Raw genomic sequence first — 17783 nt, 5'->3', positions numbered from 1 at the left:
AAGTATTTTCTATTCTATTGTATCTATTTAGACCCTTACCTTTCTCAATTCAAGCGCCTCTTTTCTCCTGGCCACAGTTGGCCTTGGAGCAAAGGATTGGATAAATTCGGAGGTTATATCTGGAATCATTTTCATTCTCGTATGTGGAGGAGGACAATTTTCAAGTGGGAATCTTTGAGATTGGAGAGGATATGTTTCCAACGACCTCGGGCCGCAGTTTATATGGAGGTCTCGAGCGTCGGTTCTGTGCGTCACGGGTACGCCCCCAAGCTACCGTCAAGTAATTTTGACTGAGGACCTTTGCATTTGAAACAACACGAGCACCAAGTGCACAATAATAACCATCTGCCTCCCCTTTTAGTCCAAGCATAACAACTATGGTTTGTGCAAGCTAAATTTGATGATACAAAGCTTGCAAAACGTCTGCGTAAATAAGTGTTGCTTTTTGGACAAAGTGATTTGAACATCAAATGCTATTGTATACAAGCAGTCTTTAACTTAAAATATTTCTCATTATTGTCTGATTATTCTGAATTGCATAGTTTTTTATGTACAGCTTATTATTTACGTTTTTAAATAAGTTAAATGATTCGATACCCATGCGTAATTACGCATAACCAATGTTCCATGGAAAGCATATCGCATTGTAACACCTTTCATGGTTAGTGATTTAGAAACATATCAACCACACATTAGGCCTACATGTTATTTGAATAAATATTAAACGTGTATGCAATTTCGATAAATAGATGCAGGTTATTGTAGATGGATATGGTTCAATTCAATACACGTTTTTCAAATATACCGTTCAGCCTCTCACGTTTTGTTTTGTTTGTTTGATAGCATTAAACATGTTTTCCACAGATGTTGTTTGATATCCATTCTGTATCGTAGTCTAACATTGGTGGAGGGGCTATGGATGGATAGACGATGGAGGGGGCACTGGGCTTTACGCATTATTTACATCTACACCGACAGATACCCAAGCCAAGCTAACTTCAAATAACATCTGCTTGTAAATTTTGATCAACAATTTTCTTAGTGTGTGATGTCTAGGCCTCTTACATTTCTGATGGACGCTGTCTTTACCTGTAGCCTACTTGTGCTGCCTGGGGAGGGGCGTGACTTTGGGGGGGTTGCACGACAGATGATGGGTATGAACTGAAATTCGTTTAAGTTCCTACATGAACAAAGCAAATGTAGAACTGTTTAGCATTCGGCCTATATCCTGAGACACATTTAGTAGACAAACCATTGTTGATTCGAGTCATGATGTATACATTCCATGTGGCATAGCCTACAAACCATTTACCGTTTATTCTATTCAGAAATGCCTTTAGCATGTCTTCCATAGGCTACCAGTTTCTAACAACAATCACTACTCCAGTGTTAACGACCTATCAAACTCGACGGTTCTCATGGGAATCACGCGTGCAGCACGCGCCATGGAGACCAGATGGGCGTATGTTACCGACCCGAACACCCCCCAATCCAACCCACCTCTCCCATGTCCCCCTCCTCCCCACTACCATCCCCCTACCACCAGCCCGTGTCACCCTACTATAAGGGAAGAAGCCCCCACCCTACTTGTTCTAAACTATTTCTGCATTAAGTTTTATGAAGCATGTTTCGCTAACAATTTCGGCGTCGGTAGCCTACAAATCTGCATGCGATTGGGTGATGGTCTCCATGGTATCCATGATTAAAAACTAGGATGCCAAAATAGATTTCCCCCCACACCCCCCTTTCTATAGATGCTCTCCACATATTGCCATAGTCCGGTTGGCTTGACTTTTACATACTTTATCGCGTCCAAGCTATATTTTTGCAAGTGTGTTTTTCAATGTTTGTGCGTAAAAGCCTGTTTAAGTGTAACGAATTGATGATGGTCGATGCCCTAGTTCAGAGACCGGTTGCATCGATGTAGTTTAAGAGACACATAATCAAACAAATAGCATTACCTTTCATTATAAGCCTTGTATATTTTCAAGTAACTTACAGATTGTTCGAAAATGGATATTTGCTATCACAAATCATGTTTAATTACTATGTGTACTTAACCTGTGATGTCTGCATGTTTCAAAACATTTTCAATAAGATAGATAATCAAAATACTTCCAAGATAATCATCGTTCTAATTCTGTGGGGACAGGACCTTCGAACGATGCAGTTAAGCGGACGCTTGGCTTGGAACAAAACGAAGCCCTGAAATTGATACGCGCATTTGCTGCATGCGCCCCTATCACCCCCGCGGGGCCTTCAATTAACATTTCGGCTGTATGAATCCAGAACTTTTCCATATAGAGCTTACGGTTAGGGCCCCCTTTGTCTTCCCAGCAAATTCGGCGTGGGTAACCCATCTGTGCAAGCTGAATGGACAGTAACCTATTGTCTAAGAATGTTCTGATACGTGAGAATGAAAAAAATGCAGCTTTTGGGATGGGGGAGGATGTCAGCCGCACCACGACTGTCCATGACGAAGAGCTGCGTAGCTTGAGTTGGGCTCTACACTTCTTTTGTCATAGCATAACCAGCGTCTCTTTAGCCAGACAAATGGGATTGGGGGAAAAAACAACCTCTCAGGTCATGTCTGGTTTACTTGTGTGAGATCCAATGTAGCATATACCCAATAGTAGATCTATTGTATCTCAACCAAACCAATTAGATGGTAAAGTAGTATTGTCATTTGGTTGAATACAATAGTTGCGTGTGTGTGTATATATAACTCACATAAAGGTTATTGTACATCAAATGAGTTTGGAAGCTCTTTTGCACAATGTGCACCTTATAACATTTGTTGGGATCCATCCAAAACATTTCATGTCATAAAATACAGTAAGATATAAAACCTCGGTAAAGTAGATCTAAACCGTTTTTGTCGAGCTTCTCAGACCACAGTGATATGAGCTGGTGACAGGTGCAGAATCTGACGTTTTAGGGATGGAACACAGCTGGGAAAAGGGGCCAGAACTCACTTCATATAGTTGCAGCAGATACATTGTGATTAAGTGTATTAAGTGTGATTAAGTGTATGTGAAAACAGATGAATGTTCTACATGTATTTTGATGGGTTTATTTATCCAGGGGTTACCAGCTAGACTTTGATGCGAACACTTAAGAACTCCCAGTATTTTTATGGAAGTGGAAGAGGTTTAAATTGTAATTGAAGATGGAAGTTGAAGCAGTTAAGATAAGTGAGTGGTTGAGGGATGGATGGTTGAGGAATGGGAAAAAAAAAGTACATTTCTTGAAGTATATGTGGTGTGTTTGCTAGCTTGTTTTAAAGTATTTATGGTTGTGAAATAAATGATAATAGTAGTAGTAATGACTGCAGTAGTAATGGTAGTGACTGGTTATAGTAGAAACATTAGGTAGATGGAAAGATATTGATTGTTTTGATAGGATAGGATGGAATTGCCTAAACATCTGGAAGTTGGTTTGGTGTCTCTAGCATAAACGGATCAAGAGTTACTGTTGGTTAGTTATTTTAAGCCAAAATAGTCATGGTTGATAAAGGTTTTTGATGAATTTGAAGTTAGGATCGCCTGAACGTTGGTTTCGTGTTCAATAGTTACACTCTGTGAGTTATTTTATGCAAATGTGTTTACGTTTATATAACTCTAGTTCATAAAGGTTTTAAAGAATTTGAAGTTAGGATACCCTATTTGTTTTTTTATAGCTTAATTGGCCAAGGAGCAGGACCATTTTGAATAGCTACCTCTGTATTCCCATGGTACTCATTCAAACCCATGTTCATGTACAGTATGCACATTTGTAAATGGTTCTAGTTGTAAAAGTATAAATATTATTTAAAAAATGTAAGCAATCTAATTCGGGTCAGTCTGAACATCTCAAAGTTGCTTTTGTATTGATAGCTTCAACGGTGTAAGAGCAGTGGCACATCCAAATACTTCCTGTTCGATTCTATGGAGCGTTTATGAACATTTAACATGGTTATAGACTTCAGTTCGAAAAGTGTAAATGATATAACAATTCTGAAAGCAATGAATTTAAGTTGGGTCAGTCTGAACATCTCAACGTTGGTTAAATGGTGTAAGAGGAGATGCATGCCAACATTTTCACCATGGAAGTTTATGGCCCTTTTATTGCCATAGACATGCATTGGGAGCTCATTTAAATCAGTGGTGTAAAGTACTGTGTAAGTTGTTTGGGGGTATCTATACTTTACTATTTCTATTTTTGACTTTACTTCACTACATTCCTAAAGGAAATTATGTACTTCTTACTCCATACATTTTCACTGACTCCCAAAGGTACTGGTTACATTTTGAATGCTTAGCAGGACCGAAATGGTCCAATTCGCACACTTATCAAGAGAACATCCCTGGTCATCCCTACTGCCTCTGATCAGGCGGACTCACTAAATAAACACAAATGCTTTGTTTGTAAATGACGTCTGAGTGCTGAGTGCTGGCTATCCGTCAATTAAAAAACAATAATATTGTGCCGTCTGGTTTGCTTAATATAAGGCATTTTTAATTATTCATACTTTTACTTTTAATACTTAAGTATATTTTAGCAACTACATTTACTTTGATACTTAAGTATATTTTAGCAACTACATTTACTTTGATACAAATTTCTTGTTAACAAACTATAGTTTTGGCAAGTCGGTTAAGACATCTTCTTTGTGCATGACACAAGTAATTTATCCAACAATTGTTTACAGACAGATTATTTCACTTATAATTCACTGTATCACAATTCCAGTGGGTCAGACATTTACATAACATAGTTGACTGTGCCTTTAAACAGCTGTGAAAATTCCAGAAAATTATGTCATGGCTTTAGAAGCTTCTGATCGGCTAATTGACATCATTTGAGTCAATTGGAGGTGTGCCTGTGGATGTATTTCAAGGCCTACCTTCAAACTCAGTGCCTCTTTGCTTGACACCATGGGAAAATCAAAAGAAATCAGCCAAGACCTCAGAGAAAGAATTATAGACCTCCACAAGTCTGGTTCATCCTTGAGAGCAATTTCCAAACGCCTGAAGGTACCACATTCATCTGTACAAACAATAGTATGCAAGTATAAACACCATGGGACCACACAGCCGTCATACCCCTCAGGAAGTCTCCAAGAGATGAATGTACTTTGGTGCGAAAAGTGCAAATCAATCCCAGAACAAACAGCAAAGGACCTCATGAAGATGCTGGAGGAAACAGGTACAAACGTATCTATATCCACAGCAAAACGAGTCCTATATTGACATAACCTGAAAGGACGCTCAGCAAGGAAGAAGCCACTGCTACAAAACCACCATAAAAAAAGTCAGATTGTACTTTTTGGAGAAATGTCCTCTGGTCTGATGACACAAAAATAGAACTGTTTATCCATAATGACCATCGTTATGTTGGAAAAAGGGGGAGTCTTGCAAGCCAAAGAACACCATCCCAACCATGAAGCACGGGGGTGGCAGCATCATGTTGTGGGGGTGCTTTGCTGCAGGAGGGACTGGTGCACTTCACTGAATAGATGGCATCACGAGGGAGGAAAATTATGTGGATATATTGAAGCAACATCTCAAGACATCAGTCAGGAAGTTAAAGCTTGGTCGCAAATGGGTCTTCCAAATGGACAATGACCCCAAGCATACTTCCAAAGTTGTGGCAAAAGACTTAAGGACAACAAAGTCAAGGTATTTGAGTGGCCATCACAAAGCCCTGACCTCCTTCCTATAGAACATTTGTGGGCAGAACTGAAAAAGCGTGTGCAAGCAAGGAGGCCTACATACCTGACACAGTTACACCAGCTCTGTCAGGAGGAATGAGCCAGAATTCACCCAACTTATTGTGGGAAGCTTGTGGAAGGCTACCCGAAACGTTTGACCCAAGTTAAACAATTTCAAGGCAATGCTACCAAAGACTAATTGAGTGTATGTAAACTTCTGACCCACTGGGAATGTGATGAATGAAATAAAAGCTTAAATAAATCATTCTCTCTATTATTATTCTGACATTTCATATTCTTAAAATAAAGTGGTGATCCTAACTGACCTAAGACAGGGAAGGTGGTTTACTAGGAGTTAAATGTTTTGACTGGGCTGAGGAACTTGTGGTAAAAACTGCCCTTGTTTGGGTGTAGTTTAAATGTATTTTACTAGGATTAAATGTCAGGAATTGTGAAAAACTGAGTTTAAATGTATTTCTTTAAGGTGTATGTAAACTTCTGACTTCAACTGTAGATAGTGTGGTCTACTGCTTATCATGAGATACTCTACCTCAGGCGAGCAAAACCATGAGACTTCCTTAGATATCGTGCACCAGCTATTGTTTACAAATCTGCAAATGCCCCCGCCCGTGTCTTACCAGAGGCTGATGTTCTATCCTGCCTATAGCTTGTATAACCCGCCAGCTGTATGTTATTAATGTCGTCGTTCAGCTGTGACTCGGTGAAGCATAAGATATTACAGTTTAAAATCGGGTATCTGTAGTATATCCCTCTTGTTGAAGAAGAACTCCTCGTCCAATTTGAGGTGAGTAATCCCAATGTCTAGAAGCTCTTTTCGGTCACGAGAGATGGTAGCAGCAACATTATGTACAAAACAAGTTACGAACAACACGAAAAAACAAACCAAATAGCATGGTTGGTTAAGAGCCAGGAAAGACGGCAGCTCTACCCTCCGGCGCCATCGTGTTTGGTGCCTTTTTCCCTTCATTTCCTGTATAAAGTGTAGCCAGGGACAGAACACCAGCTCGCTCTTGCTGCCACCTCTTTTTCCAGTTTGCGTAACTACGTTTACCTGTGATATGCCTATCAACTTTTGCACCAGCAGTAGCCTATGTTCCATCTACTTTGCGGATTTCTGAACTATGGATTCACTGGCAACAGAGCAGATCGAGGCCTGCATCCAGCAATGTCAAGTGACCTGTTTTTGAAGCTTTTCAGTACTGCACTACAGGTAGATAGAGCGAGAGGGTAAACTCTACTGAACTAGTTTTAACGTATGGAATCACTTGGGAGTTTCTAGATTTGCGATAAACTTCCCCTTTAATATTTCACATTTCAGATTCTCAGATTCCCTTTACAGCTACCCTTGACCAAAAGGAATATGTTGTCTACTTCCCCAGAGTCAAATGAACCGTGGATACCACAAGCGTTAACGTAATGGCTGGAAGTCTATGGTATCTGCTACCTCTAACTCCCTACTGGACACAAATAGTGAAGAGTTCATTCCAAGCCACCGGATGTATTAGGGGTGCTATCTGTTGTGAAGCCAATATGTTTTGTTGTAATTTTACTCAAATCATATTTTATTTGTCACATACACATGTTTAGCAGATGTTATTGCGGGTGTAGCAAAATGCTTGTATTCCTAGCTCTAACAGTGCAGTAATATCTAACAATTTCACAACAATACACACAAATCTAAAGTAAAGGAATGGAATTAAGAATATATAAATATTTGAGCAAGCAATGACATAGCAGCATAGACTAAGATATAGTAGAATAGTATAGAATACTGTATATACATATGAGGTGAGTGTGCAAAATATGTAAATATTATTAAAGTGACTAGTGTTCCATTATTAAAGTGGCCAGTGGGTCCAAGTCTATGTATATAGGGCAGCTGACTCTAAAGTGCTAAGCAGCAGCCTCTAATGTGCTGTATATCATGTGCCAGACTATATGTATATATATATATGATATATTATATATATATGTTGTTTAGAACTATCATCTAGATCTCAGACTCCTGCCACTCCTTGCACCTATTGCTCCTTGACTGAATTTGGTTACATTTGGTGACATTTTTCTTGCCCCATCCCTCAGCTCAGGATAGACAACTGGCAGGCTCAGGCTGTTGTGCCTTTAACTTGAATAACAAATACACATTTTGTTAATACAATTTTTGGAATCTATACTGACCCCTAAAGAGACATTGAAATACAAAGAAGCGCAATCTGGTCTCATAAACGGATGAGTCCAAAGACCGAACAATCCATCCATTGGCTTCACATCAACCAGAAGGCAAAAGCATCTCCTAAATGTAGCATGTCTTTATACAGAAACATTTTCTGGAAAATGTCATGTTGATGGTGCATATAAATATTGTTTTTTTTAGATTACAATCCATCATGGTGCTATTATGGGACTCAGGGTAGCCTAGTGGCTACAGTGTTGGACTAGTAACCAGAAGGTTGCAAGTTCAAACCCCCGAGCTGACAAGGTACAAATATGTCCTTCTGCCCCTGAACAGGCAGTTAACCCACTGTTCCTAGGCCGTCATTGAAAATAAGAATTTGTTCTTAACCGACTTGCCTGTTTAAAAAAAGATACTGGTGAATTTTGAAGCACTTTATCTTAGCATTACACTACTCCATATGGGCTCACCAAAATGTTTTCTTTAATTCGTTTTGTTTGAAATGCCTCTATGGGCTACCTCCATATACTTTACCCCCAAACCAAACAAGCAAATGGCCTCTTTCCGAGCAAATTCACGATCAGAAGTTATGAGCAGCGCACCACCCCACAATGGGACGAATGGGGGATCAACTGCTTGTGCAAACAACCAAACAGTTGTAGCATTATTCCTATAGCACCATTTGAGCAAATAAACACATTCATTTCATATCATTTTAAAATGAACACATGTTCAATCCAATGTTTCATGTTGTTGGAATAATGTTACCAATACCGAGAAAATACAACAAAACAGTTTCTTTTTTTTATAATGAGCTTTTATTGAAAGTATATGATCAATGACAAAATCGTTTGTGTCATAAGACACATAAACTGAATTGTGTTTTCATGAAATAAATAATACATTACTATAACACACAGTGTTTACAGCCTACTCCTTTGCACAGACCAAAAGTACTTAAGTCAATAGCGCAAACCTCAAACAAAATAACCCTTGGGGTTTTACAATTGTTTTGTCTACAACCCAAATCTTGGAAATCCCAAAGAGGATTGCATTTAGCCTAACAAAGATCATAGAATTTGTCTGCTCATAAAGTCTGTGCTCATCTGATTTTTCTGTGAATAAATAAATGCATTACTAGTCAAACGTGAAATAACTCCCTCATCTCTTCCAGTTAATATCTACATCTAACAGCGTTTATATATATATATATCACAAAACAATGTTCGCTAAGGGATCGTCTGTCTAATCTACCAGGGTCTCCACATGTTAGCATTGACAGTTTGTGGCACTGGCTGGGGCCGGTTGGGAAGCGAGTTCGAGTGGTTCTCGATTCTGGAGCCAACGTTGTCTTTGAGGCTCAGGAGTCTCTGCTGAATCTGGGGGAAAGCCCTGGAGCTCTGGGCGCAACAGTTCTGACAAGCTGGGTCGACGGACGCAGACATGGCCTGCTGGATGAAGTCGTTCACCCGCTGACACGAGTCTTTGTCCAGGTTCGTTTTGGGGATCAGAGCGGTGACGCGCTGCAGGCAGGCTTTGTAACCTTCTTTGTAGCTGTCTGATGAACCTGGGGGGGAAATAGGCGAAAGTTTAGTTTAATGACCCAATGACAAATGTACAACTTATTCATACAATACAGTACACATATACAACATGATAGAATTAGCTTTCTGAAATAATACTGACCTTTGACTGGAGATGAAGGGAGATCTCGGAGGAATCGGACGGTCATCTCCAGAATATTGGCTTTCTCAAGCTTCGAGTATGGAGCGTTGTCTTTGCCGACCAGAGGGAGGATTAGAGTCTTCAATTGACCGAGGCTGTCGTTGATGCGTGCGCGCCTTTTCTTTTCCAACAAAGGCTTTAGTGTCTGGAAGAAGCGATAAAAAGCCATTAGTAACTCGAAAAGGGTATATAGCATTGATGATAAACACATTTGACTCTTAGTTTCTCTTACCTTTCTCAGATCGTTCGCTTCTTTCCTCTGGGCCACCGTGGACCTTGAGGGGACAAGCTGGGTAGTCTCAGGAGTGATTCTTGGAGGCATGTCTTTAGCTAGAAGTTGTGCTTTTAGGAGAGAGGCGATGTGCTCTTTGCGAGGCGGTGAGCTGCTGTGTGCTGAGCGGAGGGAGAGCGCTGTATTTATGCGAGTTTCGCGCGTCGAGGGGGGGGACCTCCATCCATTGTCTTGGAGTCTTGACGCAGGGGACTATGCCTTTGGGACAGCAACACATGCACTCGACTTGACCATCTGGCCTGTGGGGATATAGGCTTGACATTTGGCTTCCACAACTGGCATGTCTCACTGGTGGTATTGCATGTTGTGGTAGCTATAACTTTAAAGATATTTAAAGTTTCATTCATCCATGTGCACCATCTCTATCCGTGCATAAAACCTAAATGCTTATATAAGACGTGGGATCCTAAACTATCCTGAAATTACATTTTAAAGCTAAAACTGTAAAGTATGATAACATCATGTTTAATAAACAGCATTAAGGTTTATTCGGTTGTATTTATTAGATAGCCTACATCTTGTTTATTGACACATTGTAAATAGCTTTATTTTCACAGTGGGCTACTGGAACATAATGAACTTGGGGGGAAGTCTTACAACCAAACAAGTTGTATTAATAGTTCTTATAATCATGCTTCTATTCAAATGTAGATTATGGTCTAGGTTTGTTTTCTTCAGTCTTGATTCAGAGTTAGGACTCAGGCAAATGTAGCCAGACAAACGTTATAAAATAGTAAGCGATTCCAAAATGTTGACAAAACCGATCCCCAAGCCACGCTATGTATGGATTAACATTTGCTCGTCCTAATCAACATGTTTTCAATGCAGTCTATCTGAACAAGGACATTCACCTGTGGCGTGGCCAAGACCCTTATTAAATGGGGGGGGGCAGCAATGCAGTGGAACCATAGATGTTTATAAAATAATGAAATGTAGATTGTATTAATTATTTATGTCAAATAGCCTACATTCTGATGATATTTCAATGCATGACAGGAGATTTATTTCCAAATAAACACCATTGTGTTAGCCTACTCAGATGGACTTTTCATGTATCACTATATGAACCAAAATGCAGAAGTTGTATTTATACATTTTGTATTTCATATAAGTCTTTGTCAATAGAGTGCTCTCATTTGCTCTGTGCAGTTATGAGCCGCTGTTAAACTCACGCGCTCGGCACGCGCCATGGATGCGCAACAGATGGGGAGTCTGTTGCACGCCCATCCCCCACGTCTCTGCCATTGCGCTGCACTTGTTCCGTGTCCCGTTGCTTACCCATGTTCTTGATTTGTGCTCCCGTCACCTGTCTGCGTGTTTTTTCAAACATATTTGGCGTCAGTAGCCTATATTCCATTTGCATGCTGGTGAGTGGGGGTAGGGACAGTGGTTTACAATATCATCTCTAACAGTTTTGCACCAGAATTGGAAGTTCAAAACGTCAAATTTCAAGTGTTTAAGGTTAAGTTTAGGCATTAACTCCCTATTTTTAAGGTTAGGGTTAAGTGCAGGCATTCATTCCAAATTATTAAGGTTAGGCATTAACTCTGACAGTCAATATGTGACGTTATACACCTGGTTTTGGATTGTTAAATGCTGGTGGCACTGCATTGGCTTGTCAAATCTTCTGAACAGGCTTGTGAAGGCTTCTTAACAGTCAATTGCAGCCTATATGCTACAATGTACTGTGCCAAAGTATAGAAAAGTATATGTCCTATACTTTGTCCATTACTTCTAGATTAGATTAAGCTACACAATTTATTAGGCTAAATGAAAATACAAAGACTCTCCAAACCATTTATGCATTGGTTATTCAATATTGCTTATCGAGGTGACCTTGTACCATCCACGTGCTTTGTAAATATATTTTGCATCCTGAGCTACATTTATAGTGTAAGGGAAATGGAAGTTATCATATAGGCTTACACTGTTGCAAGCTGCCCTTGCTTGTAAGTCTCTTTGTGAGACAGCGAGGGCACTAGACGGTACACTGTATGGCCAGCTGGAACACTGTCCTTCTCTCAGCAGACATCAAAGCTGCAGACTAAAGTTAAATCTAGACCTTGTTTCTTCTATCGTATTCGCTCCTCTTTCACCCCAGCTGCCAAATTAACCCTGATTCAGATGACCATATATATATATACACAGTGGGGCAAAAAAGTATTTAGTCAGTCACCAATTGTGCAAGTTCTCCCACTTAAAAAGGTAAGAGAGGCCTGTAAATTATTTTCATCATATGTACACTTCAACTATGACATACAAAATGAGAAGGAAAAATCCAGAAAATCACATTGTAGGATTTTTAATGAATTTATTTGCAAATTATGGTGGAAAATAAGTATTTGGTCACCTACAAAAAAGCAAGATTTCTGGCTCTCACAGACCTGTAACTTCTTCAAGAGGCTCCTCTGTTCTCCACTCGTTACCTGTATTAATGGCACCTGTTTGAACTTGTTATCAGTATAAAAGACATCTGTCCACAACCTCAAACAGTCACACTCCAAACTCCACTATGGCCAAGACCAAAGAGCTGTCAAAGGACACCAGAAACAAAATTGTAGACCTGCACCAGGTTGGGAAGACTGAATCTGCAATAGGGAAACAGCTTGGTTTGAAGAAATCAACTGTGGGAGCAATTATTAGGAAATGGAAGACATACAAGACCACTGATAATCTCATTTGATCTGGGGCTCCACGCAAGATCTCACCCCGTGGGGTCAGAATGATCACAAAAACGGTGAGCAAAAATCCCAGAACCACATGGGGGGACCTAGTGAATGACCTGCAGAAAGCTGGGACCAAAGTAACAATGGGAATGGGCCAAAATACCAGCAACAGTGTGTGAAAACCTTGTGAAGACTTACAGAAAACGTTTGACCTCATTTGTCATTGCCAACAAAGGGTATATAACAAAGTATTGAAATGAATTGAGTATTGAAGTATTGAAATAAACTTTTGTTATTGACCAAATACTTATTTTCCACCATAATTTGCAAATAAATTAATAAAAATTCCTACAATGTGATTTTCTGGATATTTTTTCCTCTCATTTTGTCTGTCATAGTTGAAGTGTACCTAAGATGAAAATTACAGGCCTCTCATCTTTTTAAGTGGGAGAACTTGCAGAATTGGTGGCTGACTAAATACTTTTTTGCCCCACTGTACACACACACACACACACACACACACACACACACACACACACACACACACACACACACACACACTACCCGTCAAAAGTTTTAGAACACCTACTCATTCAAGGGTTTTTCTTTACTTTTAAAATTTTGACATTGTAGAATAATAGTGAGTACATCAAAACTATGAAATAACACATATGGAATCATGTAGTAATCAAAAAAGTGTTAAACAAATCAAAAATATATTTGAGATTCTTCAAATAGCTACCCTTTGCCTTGATGACAGCTTTGCGCACTCTTGGCATTCTCTCAACCAGCTTCACCTGGAATGCTTTTCCAACAGTCTTGAAGGAGTTCCCACATATGCTGAGCATTTGTTAGCTGCTTTTCCTTCACTCTATGGTCCAACTCATTCCAAACCATCTCAATTTGGTTGAGGTCGGGGGATTGTGGATGTATGTCATCTGATGCAACACTCCATCACTCTCCTTCTTGGTAAAATAGCCCTTACACAGCCTGGAGGTGTGTTGGGTCATTGTCCTTTTGAAAAACAATTGATAGTCCCATTAAGCCAAAACTAGATGGGATGGCGTATCACTGCAGAATGCTGTGGTAGCCATACTGGTTAAATGTGCCTTGAATTAAAAATAAATCACAGAAAGTGTCACCAGCAAAGCACCCCCACACCATTACACCACCTCCTCCATGCTTTACGGTGGGAAATACACATGCAGAGATAATCCGTTCACCCACACCGCATATCACAAACACTTGGCAGTTGGAACCAAAAATCTCCAATTTGGACTCCAGACCAAAGGACAAATGTCCACTGGTCTAATGTCCATTGCACGTGTTTCTTGGCCCAAGCAAGTCTCTTCTTCCTATTGGTGTCCTTTAGTAGTGTTTTTTCCCCAGCTATTTGACCATGACGGCCTGATTCACACAGTCTTCTCTGTTCTCAACTCTGTGTCTGTTATTTGAACTCTGTGAAGCATTTATTTGGGCTGAAGTTTGAGGCTGGTAACTCTAATGAACTGATCCTCTGCAGCAGAGGTAACTCTGGGTCTTCCATTCCTATGGCAGCATAGCGCTTGATGGTATTTGCGACTGCACTTGAAGAAACGTTCAAAATTCTTGAAATATTCCGTATTGACCGAACTTGATGTCTTAAAGTAACGATGAACTGTCATTTATCTCTGCTTGTTTGAGCTGTTCTTGCCATTATATGTATACCCCCTATACCTTGTCACAACACAAATGACTCAAATGCATTAAGAAGGAAAGAAATTCCAAAAATGAACTTTAAACAAGGCACACCTGCTAATTGAAATGCATTCCAAGTGACTACCTCATGAAGCTGGTTAAGAGAATGCCAAGACTGTGCAAAGCTGTCATCAAGGTAAAGGGTGGCTATTTGAAGAATATCAAATATAAAATATTTTGATTTGTTTAACATTTTTCTGGTTACTACATGATTCCATATGTGCTATTTCACAGTTTTGATGTCTTCAATGTAGAAAATAGTACAAATAAAGAAAAGGCTTGAATGAGTGGGTGTTCTTAAACTTTTGACGGGTAGTGTACATACAGTTTATTTATTTTTTAATCCAAGCCCCCGTAGGCTATCATGGTAAATAAGAATGTGATCTTAACTAGCTTGCCTAGTTAAATAAAGGTTAAATTAAAAAATAGCCAGAAATGGATAGGCCTACGCATTTTATTTGCACTCGCCCTTTTACCCAAATTAACTGCCGTTGAAGTCCAGTTTGGGAACAGGGCTTTCGATATCAAACACAAAATCATGGGTGGCTTTCTGTTAGGGCCCTCTTTGTCCATAATTTGGCGTGGGTTCCCCATCTGTGCAAGCTGAATGGACAGTGATCCTTTGTTGGGGAATACCTCAAAATGTGGAGGAAATTATCATGTTTTTGTTTGGCCACTGTATCGGAGATGCTGTGCATCATGGATGCGCTGTATGAGGGGTGACACAGCAGTTATAGAACAGACACGTGTTCCTTTTAGCTGGGATAATGTCCGTGTGCATCAGGATATAGGCTACATGAGACATCCATGTTTGTCAACGCGATGTAGGCTAGTGCATCTATTTCAGTATGGCAGTACTCTCAGTGCAATAAACCAAACCTTTTCCAGTTAAGAGCATCAAACGACTATTTTGCACATTACATTACATTTACATTTACATTTAAGTCATTTAGCAGACGCTCTTATCCAGAGCGACTTACAAATTGGTGCATTCACCTTATGACATCCAGTGGAACAGCCACTTTACAATAGTGCATCTAAATCTTTGAAGGGGGGTGAGAAGGATTACTTTATCCTATCCTAGGTATTCCTTAAAGAGGTGGGGTTTCAGGTGTCTCCGGAAGGTGGTGATTGACTCCGCTGTCCTGGCGTCGTGAGGGAGTTTGTTCCACCATTGGGGGCCAGAGCAGCGAACACTTTTGACTGGGCTGAGCGGGAACTGTACTTCCTCAGTGGTAGGGAGGCGAGCAGGCCAGAGGTGGATGAACGCAGTGCCCTTGTTTGGGTGTAGGGCCTGATCAGAGCCTGAAGGTACTGAGGTGCCGTTCCCCTCACAGCTCCGTAGGCAAGCACCATGGTCTTGTAGCGGATGCGAGCTTCAACTGGAAGCCAGTGGAGAGAGCGGAGGAGCGGGGTGACGTGAGAGAACTTGGGAAGGTTGAACACCTGACGGGCTGCGGCGTTCTGGATGAGTTGTAGGGGTTTAATGGCACAGGCAGGGAGCCCAGCCAACAGCGAGTTGCAGTAATCCAGACGGGAGATGACAAGTGCCTGGATTAGGACCTGCGCCGCTTCCTGTGTGAGGCAGGGTCGTACTCTGCGGATGTTGTAGAGCATGTAAATGAACCTACAGGAACGGGCCACCGCCTTGATGTTAGTTGAGAACGACAGGGTGTTGTCGAGGATCACGCCAAGGTTCTTAGCGCTCTGGGAGGAGGACACAATGGAGTTGTCAACCGTGATGGCGAGATCATGGAACGGGCAGTCCTTCCCGGGAGGAAGAGCATCTCCGTCTTGCCGAGGTTCAGCTTGAGGTGGTGATCCGTCATCCACACTGATATGTCTGCCAGACATGCAGAGATGCGATTCGCCACCTGGTCATCAGAAGGGGGAAAGGAGAAGATTAATTGTGTGTCGTCTGCATAGCAATGATAGGAGAGACCATGTGAGGTTATGACAGAGCCAAGTGACTTGGTGTATAGCGAGAATAGGAGAGGGCCTAGAACAGAGCCCTGGGGGACACCAGAGGTGAGAGCGCGTGGTGAGGAGACAGATTCTCGCCACGCCACCTGGTAGGAGCGACCTGTCAGGTAGGACGCAATCCAAGCGTGGGCCGCGCAGGAGATGCCCAACTCGGAGAGGGTGGAGAGGAGGATCTGATGGTTCACAGTATCGAAGGCAGCCGATAGGTCTAGAAGGATGAGAGCAGAGGAGAGAGAGTTAGCTTTAGCAGTGCGGAGCGCCTCTGTGATACAGAGAAGAGCAGTCTCAGTTGAATGACTAGTCTTGAAACCTGACTGATTTGGATCAAGAAGGTCATTCTGAGAGAGATAGCGGGAGAGCTGGCCAAGGACGGCACGTTCAAGAGTTTTGGAGAGAAAAGAAAGAAGGGAGTCTGTAGTTGTTGACATCGGAGGGATCGAGTGTAGGTTTTTTCAGAAGGGGTGCAACTCTCGCTCTCTTGAAGACGGAAGGGACGTAGCCAGCGGTCAGGGATGAGTTGATGAGCGAGGTGAGGTAAGGGAGAAGGTCTCCGGAAATGGTCTGGAGAAGAGAGGAGGGGATAGGGTCAAGCGGGCAGGTTGTTGGGCGGCCGGCCGTCACAAGACGAGAGATTTCATCTGGAGAGAGAGGGAGAAAGAGGTCAGAGCACAGGGTAGGGCAGTGTGAGCAGAACCAGCGGTGTCGTTTGACTTAGCAAACGAGGATCGGATGTCGTCGACCTTCTTTTCAAAATGGTTGACGAAGTCATCTGCAGAGAGGTTAGGAGGGGGAGGGGGATTCAGGAGGAAGGAGAAGGTGGCAAAGAGCTTCCTAGGGTTAGAGGCAGATGCTTGGAATTTAGAGTGGTAGAAAGTGGCTTTAGCAGCAGAGACAGAGGAGGAAAATGTAGAGAGGAGGGAGTGAAAGGATGCCAGGTCCGCAGGGAGGCGAGTTTTCCTCCATTTCCGCTCGGCTGCCCGGAGCCCTGTTCTGTGAGCTCGCAATGAGTCGTCGAGCCACGGAGCGGGAAGGGAGGACCGAGCCGGCCTGGAGGATAGGGGACATAGAGAGTCAAAAGATGCAGAAAGGGAGGAGAGGAGGGTTGAGGAGGCAGAATCAGGAGATAGGTTGGAGAAGGTTTGAGCAGAGGGAAGAGATGATAGGATGGAAGAGGAGAGAGTAGCGGGGGAGAGAGAGCGAAGGTTGGGACGGCGCGATACCATCCGAGTAGGGGCAGTGTGGGAAGTGTTGGATGAGAGCGAGAGGGAAAAGGATACAAGGTAGTGGTCGGAGACTTGGAGGGGAGTTGCAATGAGGTTAGTGGAAGAACAGCATCTAGTAAAGATGAGGTCGAGCGTATTGCCTGCCTTGTGAGTAGGGGGGAAGGTGAGAGCGTGAGGTCAAAAGAGGAGAGGAGTGGAAAGAAGGAGGCAGAGAGGAATGAGTCAAAGGTAGACGTGGGGAGGTTAAAGTCGTCCAGAACTGTGAGAGGTG

The 17783-nt window shown here is 41.8% G+C and overlaps 1 protein-coding gene across 2 annotated transcripts; it reads right to left on the bottom strand.

The window, feature by feature from the left end:
• Positions 1–8771: 8771 nt before the first annotated feature.
• hes2.1 (hes family bHLH transcription factor 2, tandem duplicate 1) lies at positions 8772–10193 on the bottom strand. 2 transcript variants are annotated; one of them, XM_035759429.2, is made up of 3 exons: positions 9844–10193; positions 9573–9756; positions 8772–9453 (listed from the first exon to the last, which is right to left on the bottom strand). In XM_035759429.2, exons 1-3 carry the CDS (start codon positions 9931–9933, stop codon positions 9137–9139), a joined length of 591 nt encoding a protein of 196 aa, XP_035615322.1. In that variant the 5' UTR covers positions 9934–10193; the 3' UTR covers positions 8772–9136. The 2 variants fall into 2 exon arrangements, with proteins under 2 accessions (XP_035615322.1, XP_035615321.1); XM_035759428.2 differs by having other exon boundaries at positions 9573–10193.
• Between the last annotated feature and the right edge of the window lie 7590 nt (positions 10194–17783).

The sequence above is a fragment of the Oncorhynchus keta genome, unplaced genomic scaffold, assembly GCF_023373465.1.
Source record: "Oncorhynchus keta strain PuntledgeMale-10-30-2019 unplaced genomic scaffold, Oket_V2 Un_contig_10789_pilon_pilon, whole genome shotgun sequence".
NCBI classification, from domain to species: domain Eukaryota; kingdom Metazoa; phylum Chordata; class Actinopteri; order Salmoniformes; family Salmonidae; genus Oncorhynchus; species Oncorhynchus keta.
The sequence above is the reverse complement of the archived record's forward strand: the minus strand, read 5'-3'. Positions and strand labels throughout refer to the sequence as shown.

Coding starts and splice junctions, on each gene's coding strand:
- hes2.1 (XM_035759428.2), bottom strand. CDS start 9,933: ATGCCTCCAAGAATCACTCCTGAGACTACCCAGCTTGTCCCCTCAAGG. Junction 9,454..9,572: donor CCCTTCATCTCCAGTCAAAG/GTCAGTATTATT, acceptor TTTCCCCCCCAG/GTTCATCAGACAGCTACAAA.